At 39.3% G+C, this 20,781-nt stretch overlaps 1 protein-coding gene across 1 annotated transcript in view; it reads left to right on the top strand.

The window, feature by feature from the left end:
• Positions 1-20,781, top strand: part of actn3b (actinin alpha 3b) — a 34,055-nt gene that overhangs the window by 10,681 nt on the left and 2,593 nt on the right. Inside the window, exons 2-20 of the mRNA XM_061710321.1 lie at positions 8,691-8,805; positions 8,978-9,097; positions 11,930-12,016; positions 12,904-12,991; positions 13,299-13,377; positions 13,614-13,695; positions 14,147-14,232; positions 14,459-14,551; positions 15,083-15,313; positions 15,825-15,972; positions 16,215-16,365; positions 16,993-17,101; positions 17,216-17,356; positions 17,947-18,129; positions 18,661-18,795; positions 18,939-19,118; positions 19,232-19,378; positions 19,474-19,539; positions 20,550-20,708. Coding sequence (XP_061566305.1) covers positions 8,691-8,805; positions 8,978-9,097; positions 11,930-12,016; positions 12,904-12,991; positions 13,299-13,377; positions 13,614-13,695; positions 14,147-14,232; positions 14,459-14,551; positions 15,083-15,313; positions 15,825-15,972; positions 16,215-16,365; positions 16,993-17,101; positions 17,216-17,356; positions 17,947-18,129; positions 18,661-18,795; positions 18,939-19,118; positions 19,232-19,378; positions 19,474-19,539; positions 20,550-20,708 — 2,400 coding nt within the window. The remainder of the gene's footprint in view (positions 1-8,690; positions 8,806-8,977; positions 9,098-11,929; positions 12,017-12,903; positions 12,992-13,298; positions 13,378-13,613; positions 13,696-14,146; positions 14,233-14,458; positions 14,552-15,082; positions 15,314-15,824; positions 15,973-16,214; positions 16,366-16,992; positions 17,102-17,215; positions 17,357-17,946; positions 18,130-18,660; positions 18,796-18,938; positions 19,119-19,231; positions 19,379-19,473; positions 19,540-20,549; positions 20,709-20,781) is intronic.

Below are 20,781 nucleotides of genomic sequence, written 5' to 3'. Positions count from 1 at the left end.
CGTGGCTGCTGAACAGGTGTATGACAAACGTAGCTGTAGCAGACGCGCGTGAGGGGAGTGCACAAGGTCAACCTTTCAGGCAACGTATTTTTACCCTGGTAGTAAACCATAAATACCTGGTTTATGATAAAACAAGGCACATGCACTGTTAAGATTGGCTGTTTATATGCAGAGATCTGTCAGTTCAGTATTACACTGCATACATAGCCTGTTAGATGTCTGTAGTAAACTACAATGATTAAGACAAACTGGGACAAAATTTACTAGAGGACAATGAAACTGAACATCCTCCTGAGCATGTTAGCAATTGCATCATGAGTTAAGTTATCATCATGTTAAGCTTATCTTTCTAGAAATGAAAGGTTTAAGTTATTGGTTTTAAGTTGCAATAAAACTTGTTTTTGTTGTTGCCAACAAGAAGATGCTTATGTGCAGTAAGTTAACAAGGGCAATAAACACAAATTAGAACCAATTCATGTTACATTCATTAAAATATAATAATCAATATGTGCAGGGGAAAGATGGTATATGATCAGTCTCTCAGTAAGGTTTTTTTTTTTTTAACAGAAAATTTCAGCTGCTTTTACTCCAATGCACAAGTCCAGTAAGCAGTGATGGATGTGAGTTACGTTATTGCACAGATGTAATGGATGAAGATTTATTCTGACACTGAGCTCAGATGCAACTCCTCTTTGTTTTGAGAATAGTTTTTCTTTTCTGTTTTTGTTTTTCTAACTGTCAGATCAACAAGGAGTGGTGTGTGTGTATTCCCTCCACTTAACACTGATGTTACGGCAGTGATCAGCTGCTTTCAGGTGGGGCGAGCAAATTTTCACGCTCCCTTCTCCTGAGAATCAGAAACATGAAAGTGGTCACTGCAGCCTCTTTGTCCTGCTCTCACAGGTAGAGCAGTTCAGTGGAGTTAGAGGTAGATTATGATAAAAGACCGCTTCACTTCCATCCATTGTTCTGTAATAGTTACTTGAGGATCCAGTGGCCAAATGAAATGAAGTCCCACATTTTCCTATTTTTTTTGATTGCTTCCATTTTTACTTTTATTAAAATAATTGGCAACCTCCATCTTACATCCAGCGAAACCAATGAAAAACAGAGTGAGTCTGTGAACGACTGTACGAGTCAAGTCACATTTGAGCTGCTTCTCATAGTAGAAATGTGAAATACAATATATTTTCAAGGAACTTAAATCTCAGGTTTAATTGTACATATATCTCACCCAACATCAAAAGCAATTAAAAAAACACTCAAACAAGCCCTACTTGTTTTTCTGTTGCTTCTTAATTTACAGATGTCAATTTTACTGGTTTGCCTGCAGATGCACCAAATCTTAAACACTTGAGCATAAAACTATATTTAGCTAATAGACAGCTGTAAATATTCTCTATCAGCCAGATCAGTGCCCATTTTTAATCCAAACACCCCAACAACATATTTCCCTAATTAGATCACATGGGTCTGATTGAAGGCGTTAATTAGTTAAAATGGCTGCTGTAGACTTTAGTAATGAAATCTAAATCCTATCTGGACACCAGTGAGACAACATTACAATGAGGTTAGCTGTAAATCAAGACTCGGCTGCTGAAGGTTTATGTAATTATCAATCTCAATAGTTGAAGCGTAAAGTCTTGCTTCTGTGTTTGTCAAAGGACTGTCTGAGGTAGAGTTATGGAGCTGTGTTAGTGTAAAGAGCACCGTGACATATCTGGGGTAACAGTCTGGCCTGATCAAGTCAGTCACAACAGATAAACATGAGCAACATCGGGTCATCAGTGTGTGTTTGTCTGTATCAAGGACGTGGTCGGCTCTGGAGAGCTATTGTGTACAGATACAGTATGTGGACATGTGTGATGTAAACATAGTATACAGTCATATAAAAAAGCAGTAGCCTAAGTCCCACATTGTTGGCGAGGAACTGTGGTCCAGTCTTCTTCATAACATTGCTTCAGTTAATTGAGAACCATAACCTAATCTTGTTTTGTTATCTAGTCAGATGCAACGCTGCCAATCAAATTCATTTTATAGAGTAAATGGTTTTATCCTGACAACCTGTGCAATTAAGATGTATTTTTTAAAGTCTGTGGTCAAATAGTGTCGTCATGAACTTGAACCTTTAATATAGTAACTGAGGCATGTAGAGTATATTTCTTGGTTTTATTTAAATCCCTCTGAGGATTTCACTGCCTGACCTTGTGGTGAACTCTCTTTATCTTTCCAGATTATCTGGAAATGGCCTTAAAACTCTTCCCAGATTGATCGGTGGCAACAACTGACTCTGCATGATAATTACACGTCGTATTTCCCTGGTATTTTGTTAACACTATAATCTGAATGCACCGGGCCAACAAACTGTCATAACGTATATTTATCTCCCATGTCATCTTTAATTTGCAGTTTGGGTTAAATAAATGATTTTATAAACACTTACTGTAAAAAAAAAAAAAAAAAAAAAAAGGCATGTATGCATCTTGCCTGAATATTTTTGAGTTACGTCGGTGTTATTGGATTAGAAAACTGTCCACTGAGTTTTCTGCATCAGGGAAAATTAGCTTCAGTGGGCTCTCTATAGTGTATTTAAGAGATACAGTGAACAAACAAACCTGCACAGTCTGGTGGTGGAAGGAACCCTGATGATTATTTACCCAATATATCGAGTGAATAATGATGAGTTGATTTAACCTCTGTGCCTATTGGAGGACTTACTCAGCTAACAATCACAAAAGTTAAGTAAAATGTTTCTGTTTTATATTGTTGGGCTCAGCTTATACAATAAATCTTTAGCATCTTATACATGGGTGAATTTCAGTTGTTAAGGACTTCAACATCAGATAATGGAGAAATGTGAAGAAAAGACACTGAACGTCTCCCCTCTGATTACTGTAAGCCTCTGATGTCAGCAGCAGCAGCAGCTTCCAGGAGTGCTGTGGTTGCGTCAGCCTTCTAGCAACATTAAAGCTTTAAGCTCGTTCAGATGGGAAGAGGACTCAGTATATGTGGGAGTCAGCAGCCCCTTTTCCTCTTGTGCGTGTGTGGGGGTCTGCAGTTATGTCAGGCATTCAATTGGGTCACCGTGACCTCATTTTACAAGAAGGACTTGTAAAAAGGCCCCAGTCGGGGCCAGCCAGACCAACAGGTGTGACAGAAGAGAAGAGAGGAGGGAAGGGATGATGTTGCGATGGAGGACTGACTTCATGCTGATGGACTCTATAGTCCACCACAAACTATGGAGTGAGTTTAGGTGAAAATAAAGCATTGAATCAGTGATTTGTATCAAATTTTATCACTAAGTTAACAAATTATTGTATGTTCGTGGGTTTGGTTTTAGTCATTCAAGGATTGTTGATGTTTGCTCAGTAAAGAAAACCGATCCTTGATTTCTCTTATACTAACACTTGATCTTTTGACGTATGCGAGACGCCATCCATCACGTTTCTCTGACACTATGATACTCATCATCTCATCAATTTCTTTAAATCCATTTCGTCCTCTTCCCTTCCCTCTGCAGTCTTGTACTCTTACAGTGCAACTCAGGAATCCTGCCTTCTCAGCTGTTCAGTGGTGTCCCATGCCAACCCAATTTAGACTCCGCTGCCTCCTCTTACTAGACCCCCTCCCCTACCTCCTCCTCCTTCTTGCTCCTTTGGTGTTCTACCTCTTCCTTGAAACACGTCCTCGTCTTGTCTCCAGTTTGGCCTGAGGGTCTGTGTGCTGGATTAGCAGTCTGTCTAAATTTGGTCATGCAAAGCAAAGGAGACAAACACCTGCTAGGACCTTGGCTGGTTGGACAGGCGGTCTCTCTTCCTCTTGAGAACCGGACATCAAATTACATCAGAGCCTAGGCATTTCTGCCAGTCGTCCAGTCTTGTTCTCGTTCTTGTTCTCGTCACAATTTAAAATTCATTTAGGTTCTAATAACGTTTTAAAGCCATAATGTACTTCAAAATCCAAATATACACTTCTAGCAGTAAAGTACAACTATATTAATAGTGACAAGATTGCCATTTAATACTTGATTAATTGCTGCACCAAAGAATGAAAAATAAAACGTTCAGCTCAGCATCTGCAACTGCAGTGCAATTCTAATAGTGAAATGAGAGTTAAGTTTAATTTGAAGGGTATGGAAGAATGGCTCCAAAAGAAAAAACCTACAGCATTCATTCAAGTCAAGAACACTTGTGTGGACGTATACATATCATTTTTAAATCTACAAGAGACATCTTTGTAGAAATGGGTTTTACAGTCCTGTTCAAAAGTCTTAAGTGCCTCTGGTGCTACTGTTTTATAATTGTATTTGCTATGTTAACTGATTACTTGTGTTACACACCAATAGCAACTAAAGGCTCTCACATCTCTCTCTAAAACACCTGTCATGGTGAGTGATCAAAGATGATCAGCAGTCATCAAACTGTTGGTTTGTCTGTCAAACTCTCTTCTTCAGTGAATAAGCATTATAAGTCTATGTACTTTGGACGTGTGGCCTCGGGAACACATCTGAAGTAAGGGGGTTATACTTTTAAATTTCTTTCGCTGACACTTGCTGGCTTTACCAACATCATATACCTTTTAATATACAGGAACCCGGCTCTCTTAAACTTAAGTAGAATGGAATCTTAATTAATATCACTGCAAACATCTCGATGCAAAAATCTTCTTAAAAACAGCTCAATTTCTGTTTGGTTGTGAGGGACGTCACGCTATATACTGACTTTTGTTCCTAGAGTTATTCAGTCTGAACAGATTGAGGGTTTATTTTGTTTACATGATGTCGACTGTTACTGGCTTTTCTATTAAAGATGCAGATTATTTAAAAGATTAATCGCTTGGCCAATAATTGGTCAACCTATTAATTGACCTATCCCTAATATTATCAGTATATTTTTCTATCTGTATTTTAATAATGATACTGAAAATTATGGATATGGAAAGTATGGATAATCATTCCAAGTTTCATTAAAAAAAAACAAGACATGGGGTGCCTAACGCACAGCATTTAGTGAAATTGAAGCTTGATTTGAATTTTGCTTCCAAACAATTAGAAAATAAAGTAATCAAGAAAGCAAACAAATATTTTGGCAAATATTCTGAGATTTAGATAGATTAAGCTAAATGAGGCATACTAACAAGTCAGCTTGTAACTTGTAAAAGTGACATTTCTCTGCATCATCAGTGGCTGTTTGTGTCACAGAGCTTGTCTTCCCCTCGCTTCACCTTCAGCACTTCCTCCCAAGGTTGAACAAAGAATACGTGAGCTGAATAAATTCAAATGTTGACTACTGTATATTACCATTTTGTACCACATCAGGTGAATTTATTAAATGCATTTTCTTCATATTTATTTACCTCTATTAAATTCCATATGAAAATGTGAAAGTTTGCATCAGAAATAAATATAATCAAATACTGATTATAAGAACAGTTATGGTCTCCATTACTAGATTAATCATTTAAGGCTCTAATACAACTACAGATGAATTAATATAAAAGAATCAAATGTATTATAGTATGGACGAAGCCTTTTGTTTGGTAGTCTGCTCAGCCAACGGCTAGCCATCAGTCATCGTCATGCTATGAAGAATAGTGAAGCAGTTTGTACTCTCCAGGGACCCGGCGTCACCTAAACGCAGCAGTAATCTCTGATTTCACCACCAAAACAATAAGTGAGACTGAATATACCTCTGTAAACGTTCACCAGCTTCATCAATCGTGGATGCGCTGATGGGTACGCTATGTGGTACATGTGCAAAACAGACCAGAATGTAATCTGTACAAAAGTGAGGGCGACCTGGCGGTAACGCTGATCTGCAAAGTCCGGAACAAAGTTGAGGCAGCATATCGTGCAACAGTCTTGAAAGTGCTTGAAGCTAAATGGGAGGAAGAAAAAGGTTTAAAGGATACAATATCATCTATCAAATATGAAGAAGGGAGTTTTATTGGCATGTATGTCAGTCAATGTGTTTGATAATGTGATTGCAGATGGACAAAAATGATGCATTTGTGGACAACTATGATTTAGTAATGTCCTCCAAAACCTTCACTGAAGCTCACTACAATAAACAGTGTAATTTATTGATTAGAAAACAGGATTATTAATTTGTCTCTGTCAGCTAATAAAATAATAATGTTATGTCTTTAGTTCATGTGGTGAGAAGTGTTTTTTCACCTTCTACATGAAGCATTTTTCTCTTCTCTACTCTGTGCCCGCTTTCACTCAGTCACCTTTACCTTTCTCTGTCAGAACACCAGATTCTTTTCATCCTCCTCAGCTTGTCATTGTTTTGGGTCTCTTGTAAATCCAAATGTCAGGCAAGGGAGGAAAAAAATATGATAATTTTTAACACCCACACAGTGTAGAAGGACATGTCTAGATTCCTGAATTATTAAAAGTACTCCACTATAGTGGAATATGCACTCTGAGCACAAGCCCTGTATCACTGCTAATCAACACACACACAGTGCCTCACTCCACCCACACTATCAACAGTAGTTATTCAGCTCACTGATTCTTCTACACCCCCACATGCTCCCAACACTGGTTAGAGTTTGGCTACAAAATGGAAGACCAAAGGGACATTTACGCTCCTGAAGTTAAACACAGACATCCTGTTGTCACACACTGAAAGCCTCTCAAAATCCCATTTGGCGATTGATTGAATTGTCTAATGGAACCAATCAAATTGTCCTCCACGTGCTGAAGCTATTAGCCATTTTCCAGACAGAAGAACAGCAGGCACTGATGACAGAGAGCCCTCTGCATCGCTCTTTGCATTCTGTTTATGATGCACCCATGACCTGGCTGTTTTGATGAGATATCTTCCTTTTGAAAGTTACCACCTTTTTTCTGTTTTTTTTTTGGCTTAGACTCACAGGACCTTTTGTATAGTACGAATGAAAATGTTTGGATCTTTTAAAATTTATGTTTTAGACATATCTAAAAATACGCTGATGTAATTTTTATTTTCATTAATTGCACACAATTCTCTATGAAAAAGTATAAATCTGTATTTTGAGTCACCTGATCCATAAAAATACCTTTTGTGACACAAGCTCTGTTGCATCCAGTTTCTATCAGTGAATCTTAAAAAAGATGCAAATGTGTATATAAGGCCTTACAGCTGTTTGCGTATATAAGAAAACCAAGACCTTGAGAGAACATTGTAGACATGCAAGACAAGATTGTATCAAGGCATTTTTAGCCAACACTTTGTCTGCCAGGATGAATCTGTCTGGACAAAACCAGGTGGTAAATGTCTCCTCATTATTGCCATCTCTCCAGTCAAACAAGATAATGGCAGCATGACAGTTTTAGTCATTGTTTTTATGATTTAAAGGTGACCTATTATGGCATTTAATGTATATTTTAAACAGGCCTTGAATGTCTTAAAAACAATCTAAAGCTTGTTTTTTCTACATAAATCAGAAATTCAGCCTGTGGGCCATGTCTATAGTTTTACCGCTTCTAACCTCCTTCTCTATGTGGGATTCTGAGGGGCGGGGAGGCTATGATAATGAGGCTCTGTGCTGATTGGCTCCCTGAATGACGTGTAGCAGGGGAGGGAACAAAGCCTCGCTCCGGGGAGAAGAGCAGCGGCTGCATAAACTATTAAAGCGTGTCCCATGCGAGCGTCAGCAACAAAATCAATTCCATTTCTTTTATTTTTTTTGTATTGGACTGTCCTAACTGGCCGTGAGTTTAACGGTTTCAGTGTGGACAAAGAGCGTCCGATGTCACGCAGTTTGACGTGATAGTCGGACGCTGGGATCTTACGCCTGAATTACGGTTCTGCGTTAAAGCGTCTTCTGAAGGTGTTGTTGATCAGCTTCAGGTGCATTGCTTGGAAGATCTGAAACCATAAACAGAAAAAAATGTATAACGGTACTAATAGAGGTCCGTAACACCGGAGCTAATCTAAATACTTAGCCCATGCAAAGATCATACTTGTAGACAAATATAAATGACATAAAAAATGAACGTCACTTACCGCTGACTCGTTTGCGCTCCGGCCGGCGGAGTTAGTTATGGGCGTGGTTTCAGCAGCGGAGGCCAACCTATGGAAATCTGCTCATGTCGTGACTTACGACGGGAGCAGATTCTGAACGGCTCGTAAAAGTCACATGACACTGGATGGCTCATCCGGGCGGCTGTACAGACAGAAACTGCAGAATTTGGTTGCTTTCCACCTTCTCTGAGTTGTCAGGCTGAGGGGAGACCACTTTATATATGTTAAAGCAAGAAAAAACGTGTTTTTCATAATAGGTCCCCTTTAATTTAAAAATATATTTTTACAAAAACAAAAGTAATGTACAGTCCTCCTGTTTATTAATTTTTGTACTGATCTGACACAAAAGGACAATATCTAACATCTAAACCTAAAGTCCGATTGTGCTCGTGCAAGACTGATGAATAAACAGTAGCTGTCTCAGTGATACAGATGTAAGAGTGAGTGCTACTATCCACCATCAGCAGTCACAGCAAGGTCACAAGCTGAGAGGGCAGGCCTCACTCAGCAGTTTTGACCCTGTTCTCAAAAAGGAAGTATCAAGCTCTGTGTGCACGTATGTGTGTCTGACAGGTAGAGACTGGGCTTTGCTTACTGTCAGTGTGTCTGAGAGTGCATATTGTACACTTGAATAGGTTATGCTGCAACCTTTTTCCTCATTCTGTGTTTTCCTCTCAGACCTTCACAGCTTGGTGCAACTCCCACTTGAGGAAAGCTGGGACACAGATTGAGAACATTGAAGAGGATTTCAGAAATGGCCTCAAACTCATGCTGCTGCTGGAGGTCATATCAGGTCAATCCCACTACATACTCAAATACTTCTGCTGTTTACTACCTGACTTATACTGAAAGATGAACATCCAAATCAGGGGAAAATCCTCCTCAGGAGTAAATGAAACATGAATATAAAGCTTTATTTTTTATTGTATTTATTTAAAATAATTTTGATTGTACTTGTCTTTCAGGTGAGAGGCTGCCCAAACCTGACAAAGGCAAGATGCGTTTCCACAAGATTGCCAACGTGAATAAAGCTCTGGACTTCATCTGCAGCAAGGGGGTCAAGTTGGTGTCCATTGGTGCAGAGGGTGAGAGTCCTAAAGTTCCCCTCAAGTTGTTTTTTTTTTTCTCTATGCCCTACGTATTTAATTCTCAATTCAATCAACAAGTTCATGTCGTGAAGAGCAAGGAAGTGTTGATATGATGCAACTGAACCCCAAACATTGCTCAAAGATACCTGCACTACCTCTGCCAGGCCAGTAGGGGGACCACTAGTACGCACTAGTTTTTTTTGTTTGTTTTTAAGTTACTTTAAATTTCAAGCTTTTTTTCGATCATCTAAAAACATGTGCATTCTCACTAATTTCACAGACTCATTTGCTGCAAGTTCTGACAATCAATTTACAATTTTAGTGCTAATTAGATGCTTTTGTAGTCAATTATTAATCTCATTTATTTGATCATGCAAGTTTTGCCAAAATAAAAGTTTTTTTTATTAACACATTTTAAATGTAAAGGTGTTTTTACAAGGGCTTCACTTTTTAAGTGGTTGTTAGGAAGTTGGTGGGAACGATGAACAAATCAAGATTGGACTCAGCAGAGCAGAATTTAACTGCAGCTCTGAAGTGTATGTGGACTAAAGGGATTAGATTAATCATATAAAATATCTGCACATGGGGTAATATTATCCTTTGTCTTGAGAATCGCATAACTTAAGCATGTAGTAAAATTTTATTACAATTATATAATTTTGACATGACAGCAGTTTCAGAAGAGACATCAAAAGTTCAGTGGAAGCAAAGCAATGATGGATGCAAAGTAATAAACGTATTCTCACACCTGAGTTCAAGCAGATCCGACCTCAGCTGGAAAAGTCACCAGACAACTGGAATTGTACTCTTCAATTCTTTGTTTTACATTAAACACTGTTGACCATATTCTGTCCGGTATAACCAGCGTTAGTGTTATTAGTGTCACATGTGTTCTTCTCTCACAGACTTGGTCATTTCTATTGATAACTAAACTCACAGATTTAGAGTTTTAGGAAGCATTTTGTGTTTTTATTTATTTATTTATTTTTAGGGTTCCCAGTTAGAGGGGTCTTACTTTTGATGTTTCCCAGAATTATTGGATCATTACAAAGTCATATTGAGATCATTACAAGGTCATATCGAGAAGCAAAACCCAAAATCAAAGAATTAAAATACAAAATGTGCCTTCTGATGTTGTGTTTTGTAGATTAGTTTAACACTTTTTGAATTAAGTGTAAGAAGTGAATTTCTCTGTTCTACTTCTTTCTCTCAGTTTATTGCTTGAGATTCTTGCTTGAGAATAAAAATAAAACAGCAGGAGCAATGCGCTGCCAGGTTCTGGGGGCAGGATGTAGTCGTTTACTTTAATATTGCAGGTGTAGTTTCCCAGCATGCTCTAGGCAGTGTGTGTGTTACAGTGTGAGCTCAACATGATTGTTCATAATATGTAATATGTAATCTGTGGATGTTATTTGTTGTTGTTGACACACATTGTCCTTTGCTGCTGACTGTACAGATTGTATGACATGATAAGTGAAAGTGTATATACCAGGGGTCCTCAACCCTGGTCCTCGAGGGCCGGTGTCCCTGCAGGTTTTAGATGTTTCCCTGCTTCATTGCACCGTGATACAAGTGACTGTGTCATCAACAGAATTGTGCAGCCCTGGATGAAAAGCTGATGACGATGATTAATTAGAATCAGGTGTGTTAAAGGAGGGAAACATCTAAAACATGCAGGACACCGGCCCTCGAGGACCAGGGTTGAGGACCCCTGGTATATACATATCGTGAGCCCCCTAAAGGGAAATGTCCCATATTAATTCATTAGTACAGATAGCGTGTACCATCTGATTATCCTCTTAGTCCACAATAACTATGTGCTAAAACCAAATGGACTGTTAACAAAAACAGTTATATTAGAAACAGAAGGCAACTTTGGCAGTTTGATGCAACAGAGCAGTAAATTTGACAATCCGATTTTTATGTGAAGTGCTGAGTCATTAAGTAGTTAAGGAGTTACTAGTTCCCACCTACATCATTATTAAACCAGCCTAAATGTGCATCACAGAGCCATCGGGTCTCCCCAGGGAAGTATGAATGAGAGAAAACTTTTGTGTTAAACTTCTCGTATAAGAATTTTCTCCCTCACCTGGAGGCTTTTTGTGGCGTTATAAAAAGCAGACTTTGATTGCATCAACAGCTGATACCAGGGACAACAAATTGGGCTGTGCTTGCGGTTTTGTGTCCATGTTTTTGTTTATTCTGCTTTCCCATCAAACATCAAACAAAACAGCTGCATTTACAAACTGAAACAGGTCTGAGTGGATCAACGTTTTTCCATTTTCGTGCGTCGGATTCACTGAAGCTGTGTGGATTCATAACAAAAGTTTAATGCTTTAAAATGCCTATATTACTTTTTACCTTTAGACGTCACCTCACTGCAAACTCTTTTTAGTGTTATCATAGCTCAGTGAAAGATCCCCAGGACTTTTTAGGTCCATTTCAACTTATTGTATTGTGGGTTTTTTTTTCTCCTTCTAAATGTTACTGAAACAGTTTCCAGAGGGCTGACGTGCCTTAGTGAGGATGATGGGATGTTCCCGACAATACTCTTAGAGATTTTTCTCAGCAGGATTCACAGCACTTCAGAAGCAGCAAGTGAATGATTTGGGGAGTAGAATTTACCACTTTAATAAAAGTTGATATGTCTTCTTTTTGTTTAACCTCTAAAGACAAAATTCAGTGCTTCAAAAGAAATAGTCTCAACTGAGAACATCTAACTTGTTTCAAAAGCAAAGGCGTAAGATCTAACTGGGGAAAAGAGTCATTCACTACTTTTGTAGTCTTTTTTTCTTGCTATAATCATGAATATGTTTTTGGTTTTTGCAGAAATTGTTGACGGTAATGTGAAGATGACCCTTGGTATGATCTGGACCATCATCCTGCGTTTCGCCATCCAGGATATCTCCGTGGAAGGTGTGTGTATTTACTGGCATAGACCTCATCCATTTGTCCTGTTATTCAGTTGAGATTTATTTCAAAATTAAAGCATCACATTTAAGCAAAACATTGGGGCAATATTCATTATATTTCTTTAAAAAGACCAAAACAAAACATGATTTTATTCGGTAGGTTTTATTATTATCCAGTTTGCAAAAGATGTTCCAGAATAATGACAATAATGACTTTTCACATTCTTTTTATAACCATTATCCTTTTTTTTTTTTTTTTAAATGTGTTATTTTTTTCAAAATATAATCTAGTTGGTAGGTGAAATGTATTAAGGCCAAGCCCATCTATATTACCCATTTCTCCTCTAAATACCCAGCTGTCACTGGCTAAAGCCTCAGCACCATCACTTTGATGTTTGGCATTAATATATTTACCTTGCAGAGTGATTTATGTGCTGTCAATTCTCTTTCTGTAATCCAGACAAGCATTTCCCTGAGCTGCATTTGCATGTCATGTTGTTTTGCTCAGCCTTCATGTCATCAGACGGATATCTCACTGTAAATCCTTCAGACAGCCCTCGCTCACGCTGACATTCCACACACATCCCTGTCATCGCAGTCTTTCATATTTTCAGTATTTGTTCTTGACTTTTTATGACACCCCTGCCCTCCACTAGTGCAATGCAATGACTATGCATCTTAAAAGTATCAGTTACACGAGCTTGATAAGTGTATTTGCTACAACTCAAAGTAATTTTTATCTTTTAAGATCGGATCTAGGTCTTAACAATTTGTCTTTTTTCCTACTGTAGTTCAGTCAGAAATATTCAGTTTCTGATTCCTTTTTATTTCAATATTTGAAGAAAATGTCAATCTAAAATGTTCACCATCTCCCTCCCTGGTCTTTTCCAGAGACCTCTGCTAAGGAGGGTCTGTTGCTGTGGTGCCAGAGGAAGACTGCCCCCTACAGGAACGTCAACGTGCAGAACTTCCACATCAGGTTGGTCTGCAGCGCTCAGCTGTGACGTCAATGGAGAACTGCAATCACTCAGCCTCTCGATGTTTTGTTGGGGTTTTTTCTCCTTCTTCTAGTGTTTTTGTGTCTTTTCTGTTTCCTACTGAACATTTTGACTCTTTGCTTGCTGCACAGACTCGCTCTGTCACTGCAGTCATCCAACCTTTTGCTGTTATTTTGGTCCAACTTTGCAGCATTGCAGCTTTCTGTCAAACTGTCTGTACACTTTTCCTATTCCTCTCATCTTGTTTCTTCTCTTTTCCTCCTCCTTCCTCCTCATGTCATGGCTCAGCTGGAAGGATGGTCTGGCCCTGTGTGCCCTCATCCACAGACACAGACCTGACCTCATTGACTACTCTAAACTGAGAAAGGTGGACTATCCTTCTCTCCTTTCTGCCTTAACTATTGATCCAGCCTATTTTCAGCTTTATATATTTATTCTTGCAATGTTCTTGCATGCATTTATTGATGCTCTATTTTTTTACTTTATTACTGCCAAATGTTGGTCTGTTAATGTAATGAAACTGACATGATGAAGTGAAAACTTGTCAGTGTAACAAACCAAGTATAGTCCCAAGTGTGTGACGCTGACTGTGACCGTCTGCAGGATGATCCCATCGGTAACCTGAACACCGCCTTCGAGGTGGCTGAGAAGTTCCTGGACATCCCCAAGATGCTCGATGCTGAGGGTGAGGCCATGAAACAAAAGCACAACAAAGCGTTTTTTCTGTTTTGATGGTGACACACCCTGATAATCTGGACTACAGCCCAGTTACAGTGATTAAATGGGTTGATGGAATCACGGATGCTTCTTACATCAAATCTAAACTATGTTATAAGCAGCTTTCATAAAACAACCCATAACTGCAGATACCATCATCGTGTTCTTTATCCTCGTACTACTCGCTTTAAATTATTCAGTTTAGTTTGTTCCAGAGCTTCTCATTTTAGGTTAGAAATGTGAATATTTATATTCATTTCAAAATCCAAAAATAATAAAAAAAAGCTTCACAGAAAACAAACTACAACTATGTTATAAGATTTTGACTTTAGTCAAAGTCTCAAAGGATTCAACTTCCATAAGTTGTTTATATTTTGATATATTTCAATTGTATTCTTTCTTCCGTTTCACTTCCTCAGATATTGTGAACACACCCAAACCAGATGAGAAGGCCATCATGACTTACGTGTCCTGTTTCTACCATGCCTTCGCTGGAGCAGAGCAGGTCGGATCAGGTTTTTTTTCTCTTATTTTTTTAATGCAACTGATATTTTTGCCATAGTTTCAGCCTTTACAGACTTTTAAACCAAGATACCACTCGTATAGCCACTAATAAAAGTTCTCAGATCTAAATCAGATGTCAAACTGAACATTTTCATGGATAAAAGTGAAAGTTGTAAGAAACATGGTCATATTTTTCAAATGTTTTAACTGTTGTAACTCCATCTCAGGCTGAGACAGCTGCCAACCGTATCTGCAAGGTTCTGGCCGTCAACCAGGAGAATGAGAAGTTGATGGAGGAGTATGAGAAGCTGGCCAGTGAGGTGAGAAGCTGCTGCTGTCAGGTTCTGAGTCTGTCCTGCTCATCCTGTTCTCCCACAGTTCTGTTATGCTCTCTGATTGTCCGACGTAGTCTGACATGACTCTAAAATTTTAGAAGGAGCATCGACATGTAACAGATTTTGGCCCACTTGCATTTTAAATATTAAGGTTTGCAAGACTTAATATTTGAGAAGAGGTTTAATTATCAATATCAAATTCAATTTATATTTCTTTGAATTATGGATTAAAAGGACAATCCTTTTAAAAGGACATTGTGATTAAAATAGATTATGTGAAGGTCAGCACCAGAGTATTGGAAACAACTGTGTACTTCTGCAGCTTTAAAAGTATCTCTGGATTTAATGAATTTTCCCAAATCTGATATCCAGGACAACTACAAGTAGCTTCTGATGGGATCTACTTTCACAAGTCATCACACTGACCTAAATCTAGTCTTTACTTAAAAACTGTTAGAAACTGCAGAGAAGAATTAAACTTTTAGAATAACCTTCCCATTTCCATGGCTTCTGCAGCTGCTTGAGTGGATCCGCCGCACCATCCCCTGGCTGGAAAACCGTGCGGCAGAGCAAACCATGCGTGCAATGCAGCAGAAGCTGGAGGACTTCCGTGACTACCGCCGCGTTCACAAGCCTCCACGCGTGCAGGAGAAATGCCAGCTGGAGATCAACTTCAACACTCTGCAGACAAAGCTGAGACTCAGCAACAGGCCTGCATTCATGCCCTCCGAGGGCAAGATGGTGTCGGTGAGCACGACTGATTTGCAGCTTGATGCTTTTCTCTCTCATAATGCTTGTAAAGAGTTTGCCAAAGCACCTATGGCAGATATAGCTGATGGTACAAACCTCTGATGGTTTCGTCATCTCAGAAGTTTTTCTTTAAAAAAAAAAAAAAATCAATGCAATAAAGCACTTATCTGTTTCCCGCCACAACCTTATATATTATATTCATTCAAAGCCAACTTACCAAGTACAACATTACTGCTGGCTCAATTATAGTCTCTTTCTGTATTGCAGGTTCTGATATTTGAACAGATATTTTAACTTTCAGTGAGCGTCATGCTGATATGTTAAATGTATTTGTGACTTAAGTAAACAGGTCATAGTTTCAGCTCCTTCAGAAGGTATAAAGAAAATTGAATTTTAATTCCAATTTCTGTAATTATAATTATTGGAATGTAGTCAGACCCCAAATCTTAAGTTTCCTCAAATAAAAGGGAGTTAAACATTTTAGTTCTAAGCCCTCCTTTTCCTTCAGGATATTGCAAATGCCTGGAAAGGTCTGGAGCAGGTGGAGAAGGGCTACGAGGAGTGGCTGCTGACGGAGATCCGTCGTCTGGAGAGACTCGACCACCTGGCTGAGAAGTTCAAGCAGAAGTGCGGCATGCATGAGTCCTGGACTGGAGGTAGGGTCGGAAAACCGTACACAACTGCAGTCTCCTATTGGCTGAAGTCACTTCTTAGATGGTCTTAACAGCTTTCACTTAATTTTTAAAATGACATTACTAAATAATCTGCTCTGTACATCATTTGATGCAAAGGTATAATAAAACGTAGGCACGACTACTGCTTGCAGTCTGAACATTTCAGCGTATGAATGAGCATTTTAAAGTACTTCCACTGTAAATCAAATATCCACGTGTTTCAGGTAAGGAGGACCTTCTGTCCCAGAAGGATTACGAGTCTGCTTCTCTGATGGAGATCAGAGCCTTGATGAGGAAGCACGAGGCCTTTGAGAGCGACCTCGCTGCTCACCAGGACAGAGTGGAGCAGATCGCTGCCATTGCTCAGGAGCTGAAGTAAGACTCCTGATTCTAGTGCAAAATTAAGTCTAAATGGATTGAGATGTTCAGCAGAAGAGGATGAGAATAAAGTGAAGAACAAAAGAAGCAACAGATGAGGGGAAAGCAAATTATTAAGAATTATGTGAAAGATGAAAGGATAGTTCATGAAAAAGCAGAAACCTCTGATCTGCTACTTTGTTATTCCTGACAACTCCTCCGGGCTTTTTCCCCAGATAGCCTTGAGGTGATGTCTTTGAAGTTCTATAAATTATAAAAGATGATCAGCATTGTAAGGCCGAATGTGTATGTGCACCACACAGATGTTTTTGATTCATTACTTCAAAAGTAAAACGGTCCCAGATGATTCTTCAGTAACATTTCAATGAATATTCCTGTTATACACTTCCATATATTTTAGAGAATGAGGAGTAAGTTCAGCTTCAACTTCTGGTTTCCTTCACTATTTTTCTATCATAATTAAAAGTGAATTAGGGAATAATCACATTTTAAAGTTACCTGAACACCCATAAGTCAAAAAGTAACTTTTATTTTATTTTCCCATTTAAAAGGAACTAAACTCGGATTTAACACTTTTTTAGCGGGTTCAAATCACTGACATTTTCTGACCGTCATTTCCCTCAGTGAGCTGGACTACCATGATGCTGCTACAGTCAACGCCCGCTGCCAGGGCATCTGTGACCAGTGGGACAACCTGGGCACCCTCACCCAGAAGAGGAGGGATGCACTGGAGGTAAAAACAACGAAGTGATCGCCGCACCAACACAGAGAGCTGGCCTTTGTGTTTTTTGATTTTTGATTTGCACTTAAATGAAACGGCTTCAAGTCCCTGTTTCTGTGACTGCAGCGTGTGGAGAAGCTGTGGGAGACGATCGACCAGCTGTACCTGGAGTTCGCTAAGAGGGCAGCACCCTTCAACAACTGGATGGATGGAGCCATGGAAGACTTGCAGGACATGTTCATTGTCCACAGTATTGAGGAGATCCAGGTAGTCCCACATGCCTGAACATCTGATTGTTCCACTTTATAATTTTTTTTTTTCTTAGTTTAGTTTATTTTCAGTCATGACACAAAAAAAACTAAGAATAAAAATGACAACAAGAAAACGAATACACTGTTCAAAGAAAACATAACAAAAAAGTTTCCAATATACAAATAACATCCAGACCGAAAAAGGGGTAGGCTGAAGCAAAGCTTATTATTTGCCTACCCTCAAAAAGATTAATTAAATTAATGAAATAAAAGCAAGAAGTAAGAGAAAGACGGCCAGTAAAACAAATGGCCTCCATGGGGATAACAAAAATTCCTCAAGAAATAAAAAAGATTTTTAAAATAAAGGTGCAGTCTACATGTTACCTTCATCCTTAAAAAAATCAAAGCAAATTAATGTCTTATTTATGGTTTTACATGTACTTTTAAGACATTCTGACTGTACACTTCCCAACCCATTTTAAAACACAAACTACTACAGTAATTTTATTTTTCTGGTCATGGATGTGACCGTGGCAGGGAGGTTTTTCAGCCTGCACAGCAAGCTGAAATGAGCATGCTCTTAACACTTTTCTTTCTGCCACACAGAGTCTGATCACAGCTCATGACCAGTTCAAGGCCACTCTGCCCGAGGCTGACAAAGAGCGTATGGCCACCATGGGCATCCACAACGAGATCCTGAAGATCGCCCAGACCTACGGCATCAAACTGTCCGGAATCAACCCATATACCAACCTGTCCCTGCAGGACATCAGCAATAAGTGGGACGCTGTGAGTCAAATCAAACCTGGTATCAGAATCATTTGTAATAATGAAAAGTTTGTGTGCATTGCCTGTTTTAGTCTGCTTTCATTTCTGCTTTATTTACTGTACATTTGTTGTCAAAACACAAAATGCAAAACCAGCACCTTATCCTTGTGTACTGCATTTGGTCATCTGGCTAAAAATAAATAAACTGGATACTTCTTGATGGGTCAGAAATAGCTTCGTACATTTAGGTTGGAGCGACACTGAACACTGCAGACTATGAACCCTCAGGGGGATTCCGAATAAGCTCAGATTTTCAGAGCAAGCACAGTCTTGACACGTGTGATAACGTTTTAAAATCTAAATGCAGAATCCTAACAAATAGACAGGAAACATAAATGACTGAAATCATTGAAGAACATTATATCTCAGTGCTGTGATATTCTTCACTTCTTCAGCTAAAAACAAATATCTGTCTTCTAAGTGAAATCTCCCACTTTTTGCTAAATTGTAATAAATATTATAACTAGATTTATGTTGTAATCTGGTCTGCAGGTTAAGCACCTTGTGCCCCTCAGAGACCAAATGCTCCAGGAGGAGGTGGGCAGACAGCAGGGCAACGAGAGACTGAGGCGCCAGTTCGCTGCCCAGGCCAACATCATTGGACCCTGGATTCAAACCAAGATGGAGGTAAAGTGGTACTGAAACACTAAACCAGTCTGTCAGAGCAAATCAGAGGGCAGCTATGTTTGAGGTGCAGTCAAGACGACATACTGTAAAGTGTTTAAATGTACAAAAATGACGAGCTCCTCCTCTGTTTCCTGTGTGTGCAGGAGATCAGCCACGTGTCTGTGGATATCTCCGGTTCCCTGGAGGAACAGATGAACAGCCTGAAGCAGTACGAACAGAACATCATCAACTACAAATCCAACATTGACAAACTGGAGGGAGACCACCAGCTCAGCCAGGAGTCCCTCATCTTCGACAATAAGCACACCAACTACACTATGGAGGTGCAGTGATCTGGCCTGCAGCCATGGCAACGGGCCGACCTTCAGTCTCTTCATCTGCATCTGTGCTTCACCTGTTCATCTCAGGTCGGTTTACTGTTCCTTCTGTTCTGCAGCACGTCCGTGTGGGCTGGGAGCAGCTGCTCACCACCATCGCTAGAACCATCAACGAGGTGGAGAACCAGATCCTGACCCGTGATGCCAAGGGCATCAGCCAGGAGCAGCTCAACGAGTTCAGGGCTTCCTTCAACCACTTCGACAGGGTGAGGTGTCGAACAATCAAGAAAAATCCTTGGTGCTGTAAATGTGGTTTATTTGGCTCAGCAGTGAATAAAGCTCGATTTTATGTTCTATGCAGAAGAGGAACGGCATGATGGACCCAGACGACTTCCGCGCCTGTCTCATCTCCATGGGTTACGATCTGGTCAGTGCAACATGCACTTTTTTGAGCACAGCTGGATATAAGCGGCATTCGTTAAATTTACATGTATAAGTGGCGCAGGCGTCCGCGAGGCTATTTTTATTTATTTAAAGGTTTAGATAACAGGGACAATGCACATTAATAACACATTTAAACAAATATAAAATGTGCCGGAATTAGCCAAAAAGGCTATTTTGCATCCGCTGTCCCTGGACTGGTGTAAAAATAGTCAACCTAAAAGAAAGAATTATTAGATACAATCAATAAAACATTTCCGAATAAAAAGGCTATATCAGAATAGAGATTAAGAGGTAAAAAACTAAGCTAAAATACATACACACACAGGTTAACATAAGCTTAACAACAGACAATTGCTACAAACGAAAACAGAAACAACATGAAGCAGCAACAGTAACATCAGCATTAATAACACAAGACACGATACAATAACAGGCCAAAAACAAACAAGACAAAAGCCTTAAACACAGAATAAAAAGCCATGCACAAAAAGCAACATTATGACTAGACAAACTAATAGGCAACATGACAGGTGACATCAGACAAACACCGACAGGCAGGGCAGCAAGCCACGAAAATTACGCACTAAAATTCAATGTTGACAGCCTTGACCACTAATTAACCACTTTTTTAAATAAAATTTAAAAGAAGAATAATTTGATTGGTTTCTAATCTCAGTTGATAGTAAGTTCCACTCACGAGCAGCCCTGATAGAAAATGCAGACTGGCTAAAAGCACTAGGCTAAATGTATTGGCGACATGAAGCTCGCCAGCCTGTAAAAATCCACAAATTAGCCGCATTGTTGTAAAAGCCGCAAGGTTCAAAGTGTTTTAAAAAAGTAGTGGCTTATAATCCGGAAAGTACAGTATTATAAAAATCTTGATTCATTTAAACTTAAAGCTCACCAAGTAAATGTGAACACATAGTTTAACTTTATCAATGAACTGGCTAAATGTAACATTATTAGTGTTGAAGTCATACATGCATTTGACAGGGTGAGGTGGAGTTTGCCCGCATCATGACCCTGGTGGACTCCAACAACACCGGCGTGGTGACCTTCCAGGCCTTCATCGACTTCATGACCCGCGAGACTGCCGAGACCGACACTGCCGAGCAGGTCATGGCTTCCTTCAAGATCCTGGCCTCAGACAAGGTGAGCAGACAAACTCAGCTCTGAGAGCAATAGTCTTAATTAATACCTTTTAATATAGATAAAATAATTCAAT

Source organism: Cololabis saira, chromosome 20, assembly GCF_033807715.1.
Source record: "Cololabis saira isolate AMF1-May2022 chromosome 20, fColSai1.1, whole genome shotgun sequence".
Taxonomy (NCBI): Eukaryota; Metazoa; Chordata; class Actinopteri; order Beloniformes; family Belonidae; genus Cololabis; species Cololabis saira.
The sequence above is the reverse complement of the archived record's forward strand: the minus strand, read 5'-3'. Positions and strand labels throughout refer to the sequence as shown.